The 12,169-nt window shown below is 42.6% G+C and overlaps 1 protein-coding gene across 1 annotated transcript in view; it reads right to left on the minus strand.

The window, feature by feature from the left end:
• The window catches only part of CCDC30 (coiled-coil domain containing 30), a 124,996-nt gene extending 113,267 nt beyond the window's left edge, over nucleotides 1-11,729 (minus strand). Inside the window, exons 1-2 of the mRNA XM_077844461.1 lie at nucleotides 11,343-11,729; nucleotides 2,428-2,611 (exon numbers count right to left, since the gene is read on the minus strand). Of these exons, the coding sequence (XP_077700587.1) occupies nucleotides 2,428-2,611; nucleotides 11,343-11,495 (337 nt within the window). The 5' untranslated portion in view covers nucleotides 11,496-11,729. The remainder of the gene's footprint in view (nucleotides 1-2,427; nucleotides 2,612-11,342) is intronic.
• Between the last annotated feature and the right edge of the window lie 440 nt (nucleotides 11,730-12,169).

Genomic DNA, 12,169 nt, shown 5'->3' on the forward strand with positions numbered 1-12,169 from the left:
AGATTACCCTGTTTGGGTTGGAGTTCTTTAACCACATGTCTAAGCTGTTTGTTTTCCTTTTCACAACTGTGAGCAAATGCTTCTCTTTCCTCTATTAAGTTACGGACATGACTTGCATACTTTTTAACCTAAAAAGAAAGTAACACATTTTCTTACTCTTAGTCCATTGTTCATATAGTAACCTACATCGAATCTATAAAGTGAAAGAGTCATTAAGAGATCACCATACTATCATGTCCCTAATCTAAGAAATAAAAAGAAAACTTGGCTTTCCTTACATGTGAGTTTCCCTCCCTAAACTTCCTTCCAGCTGTTTTATGTTAACAGACCGTTTCCCATAGACATGATGACACACCATCACAAATTTCGCAGACACTCACAATCTCTAATTTTTTCCCCATTAACATATCAGGTTTGAAATCAAGTCTCCTTATCTATAGTTTAGGAAATATAAAATGATACCCACGAACAGAGAAAAATCCCCACAATAACTGTTTATATTCCTATGTTAATAACGATGATGATGCCTGAAATCTTAACATTAAGATTGAATTAAAATCAATTATTGAGGGCAGCCCAGGTGGCTCAGTGGTCTAGCGCCGCCTGCAGCCCAGAGCGTGATCCTGGAGACCTGGGATCGAGTCCCACCGTCGGGTTCCCGGCATGGAGCTTGCTTCTCCCTCTGCCGGTGTCTCTGCCTCTCTGTGTGTCTTTCATGAAAAAATAAAATCTTCAAAAAAAATTTTTTTTGAAAAAAAAAATCAATTGTTGAGTATTTTTTAAAAATAGCTTCTGGTTAATATGGCAGCTTCCTAAAAGGTACTTTTATGAGTTCATAATAACAGATTAAAAGCTAACTCGATGCTCCAGACACTAGAGTAAGGAGATCAAAGCCTTCATTTTCACTACAATCTTATGAGACTATTACCCTCCCACTTTCTAGGGGAGGAAGCAGGCTGCTGGAGGCCTAGGGGATTTGCCTTGTCATGCAGGAAGTAAGGGGAGGGGCTAGACTTCACACTGCCCGACCAGACCCAGAGGCTGAGCTCTAGCCTAAGTGCCAAAGTGCTTAGAAGTAGACTGCCAAAGTAACTGAATTGCATTTTGCTGAACTGTGTTGAAATCAACTGGACAACATCTTGCAATATGAACAAAAAGCTGAATGGTATAGCAGAGGTAACACAGCACTGCCACTTAACTTTATAACTTCCTGCTAGTCTTCAATTTCTTTCTCTTCAAAATGGCAGGAACAAGAATACCTGTTTCTTAATAATAACAGCTATAATTGACTGAGTACTTGCTAGGTGTCAAATACATGTGTGTGAAATGTTTTATGTACTTTAACCTGTGTAAACATCACACATCTCTTTGAAGAAGCTATTATCAATCCTCAACGTATAGATGAGGAATTTCAAGTTCAAAGAAGTTATCTAACTTACACAGAAAGACAGTAGTAAAGGCAATTTTTCACCCCCATCTGCCTAATGTTAAAGTTTATGGTCTATTATGCTGTCCTGCTTTTGTTCTAAAGGAGCTGCATTCTTCTTTAAGAGTTTGAAAATCAAATTGTCCTCTAAGAGTTAAATTTAAAAATCAGTAAGTTGCCTATCTGAGCTGAGATGTTGAAACACAGCAGAGTGATTTCCAAACAACCTGAGAGAGTATTTTTTTAACTCATTTAAAGAAAGAATATGTCAAAAAGTAGGTTGATCAGTATTGGAAACATCAAAAGAGTGATAAGAAGGTCAAAAGATGCCATTACCTACTCATCTAAGGGCTAGTTACCCTGGTTCTAACCTATAACAGGTCGAGAAATAAGGACAGCTATAGAGAGCCCTATTGTGGTTATCTTAGCCAGTGCTAGAAAAATTATAATCATTTGTTCAACAAGTAAACATCTGTAATATGATGTACCTATAGACAAAGAATCCATCAGCCACAGGACATGTGTGCCTGGTCCTGTGGCAATTACATTTCTTTTTGTCAATTAGTAAGCTGCTATCTATTTTTCTACAAAATTCTCTGCGAGTGTAGTTAATATAAGGTCACCTTTGAGAAACAGATCCACTCACAGTACATGACTAATCAGGTTTCTAAGCCTCCAAGCTATAAAAGCACAAGAGTCAGCTAACGAGTCAGTTATTGAAACAAGGATGAATTTACAAAGATAATGCAAGCCACCCTAAGCAGGCCTATTTGGATATCTAACCAGTCATCCCTAGGTGATAACCTGTAGGTGTACTCTACTGGAAATGAAAAGACAGACAGACTGTTGGCACGTTTCAAGGAAAGAAAACAAAAACATATGTGCCAAGTGCTTTGCACACTACACAAGAATATTCAAATGTTGGTTTTAATGTGTCAATTTAATGAAGGACAATGAACAAAATCATAGATATTTTAAAACTTTATATTATTAGTTCTCACTTCTTTCATTTCTTCCATGTGCTTCACCATAAGCTCTTCTAAATTTCTGGTTAGCAGTGCTCAGCCCGTCTTCACTGTTCTGGAATAAGCACCAAACAAAATAGAGTGGTTCTTCTGTAGCAACAAGAGGTTCAGTTCCTTCTTTCTTGAGATGATGCAGTACATATTCTAACTGAACTTGTCCCTTTGTAAAAGAGATAAGTGTATGTGTAGGCACATGCATGCATACACACGCATACAGCTGAGCATGCAAGTAAGCTGGTGCATATATACACCTAGAGTTAGACTCTGTACAAAGTATCGTTCAGTTCTCCTGTTAATGGATATGTTGTCCAGTTATGATGAACATTTACATGAAAAGCCAACACAAAAAAAGACATGATGACATGATGTAGATAGATACATGATAGATAATGCAAATGTCTGTCTTTTTCTTTTTAAGATTTTATTTATTTATTCATGAGAGACACACACACAGAGAGATAGGCAGAGACACAGGCAGAGGGAGAAGCAGGCTCCATGCAGGGAGCCCGATGTGGGACTTGATCCCAGGACTCCAGGATCAGGCCCTGTGCCAAAGGCAGGCGCCAAACCGCTGAGCCACCCAGGGATCCCCCAAATGTCTGTTTAAAAAAAAAAATACAAGCTTTTCTGTATGCCCAGTTCTGAAGTTTACAATTTAGTAATCTGAAAATCACCCAAAGGCCCCTTGCAAAGTTATAAATTCCAAAGAAGCCTTTTTCCCTCAATTGAATTTGAGAGATAAAAAGACTCCTCTCTAGAAGCTAGAGAACTCATTGATTCCATAGTACCAAGGAATGACTGTGCTCTCAGAATATGGCTTGAATTTTTGCTGACTTCTAACTCACTCGGTTCTCTTCCAAAACTTCTTGATACAAGCCTGCCATCAATATTATCTTTAGTTTTTTAAGTTAAAAGTAGTCATGCTACAAAACAGCTTACACTATAATAGTGGGTGAAAGATAAATTTCTGATTGATGAAGTTGTATCTGTGTTTCTCTGTTACTAGAACCTTTAGCTGTGAATATGACAAACTTTTTAAAAAAGATTTTATTTATTTATTTGAGAGAGAGAGAGAGAGAGTACAGGGCGGAGTGGGGGAGAGGGAGAAACAGACTCTGCTGAGCAGGGAGTCCTATGAGGGGCTCAATCCCAAAACCCCAGGATCATGACCTCAGCCGAAGGCAGACACTTAACCGACTGAGCTACCCAGGTGCCCCAAACATCACTTTTTTCTTTTTTTATGATTTTATTTATTTATTCATTCATTCATTCATTCATTCATTCGAGACACACAGAGAGGCAGAGACATAGGCAGAGGGAGAAGCAGGCTCCATGCAGGGAGCCTGATGTGGGACTCGATCCCAGGACCCAGGGATCACGACCTGAGCTGAAGGCAGACGCTCAACCACTGAGCCATCCAGGCATCTCCCCAAACATCACTTTCAACCAAGTTAATCTAATTGTAGTGATCTGCATAATGATTATTGTACTCCAGATAGTCTACACAAACTATACTCAGTTTTGATAGCAAAATCATATTTTACTATTTTTCTCCTTTCTTGCTAAGTTCTTCAGTCTCATCATTTTCACATCAACAGTTAGAATGGACATATATAGAATTCTAATTATCATCTGAACCTCACACTGAAAGAACAAAGATCCAGGTCTGAATCTTTATACCCCATGTGTCCTCCTCATGAGTTGCAGTTAAAAATCTTCTTGTGCTCCTCCCCATCCCACTCCCATCATCTGGTCCCCACTCGTGTTTTCCTTCTCCCTTTTAAGGCTGAATAATAGCATAAGTGTGTGTGCATGTGAGTGTGTGTCTGCATGTGTATATGTGTCACATTTTGTTTATTCATTCATCTGTTAATGGACATTTGGGCTGTTTCCACCTTTCAACTGGTATGAATCAACATGTTGTGAACAGGAATGTACAAGTATCTGGTTAAGTCCTTGCTTTCAATTGTTTTCGGTATATATCTAGAAGTAGAATTGTTGTAATTCTTTTTAACTTTTTGCAGAGCTGCCGCACTGTTTTCCAAAGCAGCTACACCATTCTATGTTCCCACCATATGATGCAGATGGGTTGGTTCCAATTTCTTCAAATCTTTGCCGACACTTGTTATTATTTGTTATACACACACACATACACACACACACACACACACACACACACACATATATATACACTGATGAGTATAAAATGATTGCTGTCTTAAGCAGTACTTATTCTGCAATGGCAGTAAGACCTGTCCCTAGGCCATAACATCTCTCAAACCACCAGATACTTTTGGCTTCTCCCTCAAGCCTAGACCCAATAGTTGATCATTTCAATCTCTCATCAATGTCCCCAGTTATCCTGCTCCATGTCCCTACCTTCCCTGAAAATCCCAGTCCTGCAAAAGCTTGACCATTTGACTATTCTCTATCTATTTTCATTTGCTGAGTGGTAGTAGAGAAAAATAAAACAAGCAAAACTAAAACAAACTGGAGCCATTACAAATCATGGCCTGCAGTCTGAGCCAAGCTTCTCTATTGTCAGATCAATCTATGCATTCTTTACCAGATTCTGCTACCATTTCACTCAGCAACTATTCAGAACTTCCATCTCTCCCATTAAACTCCAAACCCCACCTCTCCCTTCTTTTGGCAGATGACCTTATCTCCCACAGCACTAGTAAAACTAAAGTCATCATAAAACTCGGTCAGCTTCTTCCCTAACACCAAGATACTAGCCTTCGTCTTTAGAGACCTTGCTTTTTCTCCACTCAATGGAGATTTCCATCCTCCTGATCAAAGCAAGTCTCTTCAACTGTGTTCTAGATCCCATCCCATCTAGAATTTCTTCAGGGAAGCTATTTCTTTTCTGTATACTCATGATCTCCCTTTCTACTGATCTCTTGCTCTTCACTCAAGATGTTTCTCATCCCAGAGTGCCTGGATGGCTAGTTGGTTGAGTGTTTGACTCTTGATTTTTGGCTCAGGTCATGATCTCAGGGTCATGAGACCTAGCTCCACATCAGGCTTCATCCTGGATGTGGAGCCTGCTTAAGATTCTCTCTTTCTATATGTAAACAATGGAATATTCCTCAGCCATCAGAAAATATGAATACCCACCTTTTGCTTCATTGTGGATGGAACTGGAGGGTATGATGCTGAGTGAAGTAAGTCAATCGGAGAAAGACAATCATCATATGGTTTCACTCATACGTGGAATATAAGAAATAGTCAAAGGAGGGGAACTGAGTTGGAAAAATCAGAAAGGGAGACAAACCATGAGAGAAAACTGACTCTGTGAAACAAACAAAGGGTTACAGAAGGGGAGGTGGGTGGGGGAAATAGGGTAACTAGGTGATGGGCACTGAGGAGAGCAATTCATGGGATGATCACTGGGTGTTATACTATATGTTGGCAAATTTAATTTAAATTTTTAAAATGAAAATAAATAAATAAATAAATAAATAAATAAAAATTTTAAATGTAAAAAAAAGATTCTCTCTTCTTCACTCTCTGCTCCTCCCCACATGGACTCTCTCTTTCTCTCTCTCTTTTTTTTTTTTTTAAATTTTTTTTTTTTAAGGTATTTATTTATTTATTTGTGATAGTCACAGAGAGAGAGAGAGGCAGAGACACAGGCAGAGGGAGAAGCAGGCTCCATGCACCGGGAGCCCGACGTGGGATTCGATCCCGGGTCTCCAGGATCGCGCCCTGGGCCAAAGGCAGGCGCCAAACCGCTGCGCCATCCAGGGATCCCTCTTTCTCTCTCTCTAAAAAAAAAAAAAAAAAAGATGCTTCTGGTCTTAAAAATAAAGATAAAAAATAACCCTCCTTTGACCCCACCACATTCCTCTGAAGCTACTGTCCTCCTTTTAATTTGTCTACCCCTCCTCAAACAACCGCATTTTGGCTTCTGTTCTTAGCATGAGACTCAAGATATCAGTTACCAATAACCTTCAAAATGCCAAACAAACTGGACATGTTTCTGTAATTTTTCTGTGATCTCTCTGCAGTATGTCCACCTCTTCCTTGAAAGTGTTTCCATCCCTGTTCTGTGACATCACTTTCTCCTGTTTTTACTTTTACCTCTCCAGCCTTTCCTTCTCTGTGTTCTTCCTGGGCTCCTCTTCTTCCATAGCCCCTTGAGAGGATGCCATTCCTAAGAATCATGTCTTTGGCTCTCTGCCTTTCTTGCTATCATAGTGGTTAACAGCATGGATATAGGAGTCTGACATTTGGGTTCAAACCTCGGCTCCACCACTCTCTAGCTTTGTGACTAAGCAAGTCACCTAACTTCTTTCAACTGTTATTTACTCTCAAATAAAATGGTTTATTAATAATGCCTACTTTATGGGGTTGTTAGGGTTAAATAATAATCAATTTTTACTAAACTCCAGATCTATCTAGAAAAAAACGGGAAGAAACAAACACACTGAAGTTAGAACAAACACAAGTGGGTGTGGCAAAGACTGCCAGTTGTCTCCCAATATTTATTCTTCCCTTTTCCCACAGCGTAACTGATTTCTTGAATGATCACATGGCTGCCTGCCTCACTGCTAGATATAGCCATGTGATTTAAGTTCTGACCAATGGGATGTAAATGGCATCGTGAGCCACCTCTAGGAAATGCCCAGAAAGGAATGAGACCACCCTTCCCCACTGCTTCCTCCATTCTACTGGCTGGAATACACACAAGATAGTTGAAGCTTGAGCAGCCATCCTGGACACCATGGGGTAGAAGCCACCTGCCACAGATAATATACTATCATGAGAGGAGAAATCTGATTCTCCGACAATTTTAAGACACTGCCCTATCAGTTCTGGACTGCTTTCTTCTTTACTCTTACTTGGGAGAAATAAATTTCTATCTTTTCAAGTCATTTAATTATGAGTTGTCTGACCCTCACAGCCAACCAATCCCAACTATCGTAGGAGGGTTAATTAAAGAATAAGATAAAAGGGCATATACTGGAAAATACATATGACTACATAGGAACTGGATATGGAACTGGACAGCCCACCCTGGACTAGATTGGACTAGTCTATCCTGACTCCTGAGGTCTTTCAGCTCTGAGTTTCCATGTGAATCTACCCCAATTTACTTGCTTCTCCACATGGATAGATTTTTCTCTGCTTGCTCATCAGCCAGGCTAAAAATAGCCATTCATGTTAAGCCTTAGTAACTTTTCAGATTAAGTCATTTCTGTCCTTTGTCTTTTATTTTTTTTTTTAAAGAATTATTTATTTATTTATTCATGAGAAACACACACACAGAGAGAGAGAGAGGCAGAGACACAGGCAGAGGGAGAAGCAGGCTCCATGCAAGGAGCCTGATGTGGGACTCGATCCCAGGTTTCCAGGATCACACCCTGGGCTGCAGGCGGCGCTAAACCGCTGCGCCACTGGGGCTGCCCCGTCCTTTGTCTTTTAATTCAAATTCATGAGAGTTGATTATTTTTTGCTCATCCAATGAACGGTGTCCCCCTCTCCAAAGTTAGTTTCTACAATCCTCATTCAGTCCATTGTCACTGGAATGGGTTGGAAGTAGGGGTACAAATATGGCCACCAAAGCCTATTCTTTAAATAAGGATTGGTGGAGAGGTACATATTCCAGAGTAGATGATGTCGGCTAGGAAGACAACATAAAATGAGTCTACTATTTAAGACCTATGCATATCCAATTGTCTAATGAACAACTCAGCTTGAATCCATTCATCTTTCCCTTCCACCTGCTTCTCCTTCTGTAGTCAACAGTTAACAAAATCACCATCGATACAGTTTCCCAAGTCAGAATCCTGGGAGTCATCCATGGCCCTGCCTTCTGATTCATCCCACTCTCATTAATGACCAGTCCCTGAATGTGTAGATTCCACCTCTTATCTAAGGGTGGAAGTGTAGGAAGCCTTAGTGTAGATCTCCTCACTTCCTGTCCAGTTTGGTGTAATTGCATCCTTAACTGATGTGCTGCTGCCAGGCTGGCCTCCATCCAAAGCCCTCAGACTGACTGTCCTGAATGCAAAATCACTTGCTGCTTATCATTCCCATTGCTTCCAGGAAGAGTTCGCACCCCTTGGCTGGGCAGCAGAGATTCTTCACAACCTGCTTCCTGCCTATCTCCATAGCCTTATCTTCTACCACACTTTGACATTAGTCCTCCACGCTGGTATACTTACAGATCCCCACCAAGCTGCTTATATCTCCATGACTTTGAACATTTGGGTCGCTCTGCCTGTTTTCCTGCAACATCCCAGAACACACATTTTTTTTCCAGGAGGTTGGTTCACTGAGACTCAATGGTTAAGTAATTTGAAAATTCTAAAAAAGCAGATCTTGAGGTGATATAAATCCATTATCTGGCATCTGCCTTCAGTGCAGGTCATGATCTCAGGGATCATGCTGAGCAGAGAGTCTGCTTCTCCCTCTTCCTCTGCCCCTCACCCAGCTCATGCACGCGCTCTCTCTCTCATAAATAAAATCGTTTTTTAAAAAAATCCATTATTTGAATTATAAATGCTCTAACATATGAACTGCACCTAAAATCCCACAACAGGGCACCTGGGTGGCTCAGGTTGTGATCCCAGAGTTCTGGGATTGAGTCCTGCATTAGGCTCCCTGTGAGGAGGCTGCTTCTCCCTCAGCCTCTCTCTGTCTCTCATGAATAAAGAAATCTTTAAATAAAAAATAAAATTACCCACATAACAAAGCATACATGCAAATGATTCTCTACAAAGCAGATATTGAATAAATGCTCATTAACTATCTTAAAAAGTTTTTGAGTCCCCTCACCCCAAACTTCTAGAGGTAAAGAATGAGTTGGTAAAACTGTCAAAGCAAACTGAGACAAAGAATTTTAAATGGAAATATGGCAAGGAGAATGGGTGCAGAGTCTTTGCTACTTGTTCTTAACTCCCCTACAAGTGCCCTCAAAACATAATGACAGGGCCAGGACCATACCTCATGCTATAGCACATCTTCTGGCTCTGAGCAAAGGATGAGTTTTAAATCTAACGGTCTTAGAGTGACATTAGGGAAAAGACGTCAATAGCATGCCTGCAAAAACGCATATACCCAGATAGGCCATTCACCCTAACTCTTCTTTCTTTTCTACACAAATATAATTTAAAAATTATAGACATCTGGGCAGCCCAGGTGGCTCAGCTGTTTAGTGCCACCTTCAACCCAGGGTGTGATCCTGGAGACCCGGGGCTGAGTCCCACATCGGGCTCCCTGCATGGAGCCTGCTTCATGCAGGGAAATAGTTTTCATTTAAACCTGAGTACTGAAAAAGAAATAGTAAGACTCAACAAGGAACACATACTTTAAGGCAAAGTTTTCCAACTTAAAAAAAAAATTGCACTGGCTCTAAATGAATCTCATTCTATTTTTAAGGTCCTATGTTCCAGTCTTTTTAGGACTCTTAAGCCTACTCCCTTGCTAGAAATACTTTTTTTTTTTTCCAATCACTCCTCATTGTTTCCGTTTCTTGGCTCACATCACAAAGAACTTTCTGGTTAAGAAACTGACACGAGGGCACTTGGATGGCTCAGTGGTTGAGCATCTGCCTTTGGCTCAGGTCATGATCCCGGTCTGGGGATCGAGTCCCACATCAGGCTCCTATCAGGGAGCCTGCTTCTCCCTCTGCCTGTGTCTCTGCCTCTCTGTCTCTCATGAATAAATAAATAAAATCTTAACAAAAAAGAAACTGACATGAAAGGGCACCTGGGTGGCTCAGTTGGTTGGGCAGGGAACTCTTGATTTGCCTCAGGTCTTGATCTCAGAGACCTGAGATAGCCCACCCACCCCCTCTGGCTCTGCTCAGGGGGGAGTCTGCTGGAGCATTGTCTCTCTTCCACTCTCTGTCCCTCCCCCCATGTGCTCGTGTTCTCTCTCTAAAGTAAATAAATAAATCTTTAAAAAGAAAGAAAGAGGGACGCCTGGATGGCTCAGTGGCTGAGTGTCTGCCTTCAGTTCAGGGCATGATCCTGGGTCTGGGGATGGAGTCCTGCATCAGACTCCCTGCATGGAGCCTGCTTCTCTGTCTCTGCCTCTCTCTTTCTCTCCGTGTCTCTCATGAATAAATAAAATCTTAAAAAAAAAAAAAAAAAGAAAAGAGAGAGAGAAACTCATATGAAAAGAAGGCACAAGAACTGTTTCAAGCAACTCCTCTCCAGAAAGTTCCATCCTATCAAGGCATTGTGTTTGTATGGGCTTAAAGTTGATCATTTCCAATGATCTCTTCCCACGCATGAATACATCACGTATACATAACACAATATTCACGTGAGCAAGGAACCATCTTCTTTCTTTCTGTAAGCCTGGGACGGGCCTAAAAAAATGCATTTTGACTTTCCCCATCCGATTTTCAAAACACACCAGGCCTGCAGAAATTTACTGTATTTACCAATGTGCGCTTCTCCACGCTACCGTCTAGTTTACCCAAGCCAGGAAAGCTTGCCATAGCGCAGAGAAATAGAGAAGAAGAAGAAAAAAATCTTCACAATGATTCCAGAGCTGGAGAATGTGGGATACTTAGCTACCCGAAGCATCATCGTAGCAGAAAGGCGGAGGGAGGCGGTCTGCAGATGGCAGGGGTGGTGGAGACCAATGGACAGTCAGTGATGCACAGCGTGGACGAGAGAGGGTGGAGATGGCTGTGGGATGAGCAGGGTGGGAGGACAGGTGCTGGGGGGATGAGAGAAGAGGAGGCTGTAGCTCGAAGGGCGCAAGGTAACTGACTTGGTGACGTCTGCAGCTGACGACACAGAAGGCCTCTCCAGAGCTTCATCGGGAATCTGGGTTCTGCAGGATGAACATACCCCCCCCCCCCAAAAAAAAAAAAAAAAAAAAGAAGGCAGAAAAAGAAAAAGGCAGTTCTTTGTTCCCGAGCCTACCAGCGGGGGAGGCCAGGCCGGGAGGCGCAGGGCTGAGTCTTCGCCTGGGCGGTGAGAAGGGGCCCCGAGGTCTGAGTACGGCCGGCGGCCCAGCCCTGAAGGCCCGCGGCGGCCGCGTCCCCGGAGGCCGGCGAGTCCCCCTTCAGGCGGCATCAGCCCGGGCCGCGACGACAAAGGCAGAGCCGGGAGAGCCTCTCCTCCCGTTCCGGGCCATACAGGCGAGAGCGGGAAAGACCTGGAGCGCTGAAAAGGAACGCAGAAGGGGCTGAGGCGGGAACGCGGGAACCTCAGGAACTGGGCCGCCAGGGGCCTCTCGGGGAGTCGGAGGCCCCGGGTCACTCAGCTCCGCCGCCAGCGGCAGGTGCCTGCGGCGGCCCCGGCGTCATAGCAACCGCGCTGGCCGCGGAGACGCCGAGGCGCCTTTCCGGCGGGCACCATAGAAACGACGCGCGCTATTGGCTCAGGGGCTGCCCTTCCTGTGCAGATCGCGCACCCCATTGGTCTCCGGGTCGCGGGGCGGGGTCTTTCGGCAGGAACGAAAGTACGGCTCATTCCATTGGCTGGGCCGTCACCATGGTAACAGCACAGCTCCGCGAGTCCCTACTTCGAGGCTAAGTTTTGTCAGCCGGCATTATAACCCTCAAGCAGTTTCCCGCCAGAGCCTTAAGTTGGAGACCCGGCCTGATAACCTTGGTTTTATTTTTCTAGAAGGCACTTCATTTTTTTTTTAAAGATTTTATTTATTAATTTTTATTTTTATTTTTTTACCTTTAAATTTTTTTTGAGATGCAACAAAAATTTTTAATTTTATTTCACTTAATTCAGCT

This window comes from Canis aureus, chromosome 13 (genome assembly GCF_053574225.1).
Source record: "Canis aureus isolate CA01 chromosome 13, VMU_Caureus_v.1.0, whole genome shotgun sequence".
Classification (NCBI taxonomy): domain Eukaryota; kingdom Metazoa; phylum Chordata; class Mammalia; order Carnivora; family Canidae; genus Canis; species Canis aureus.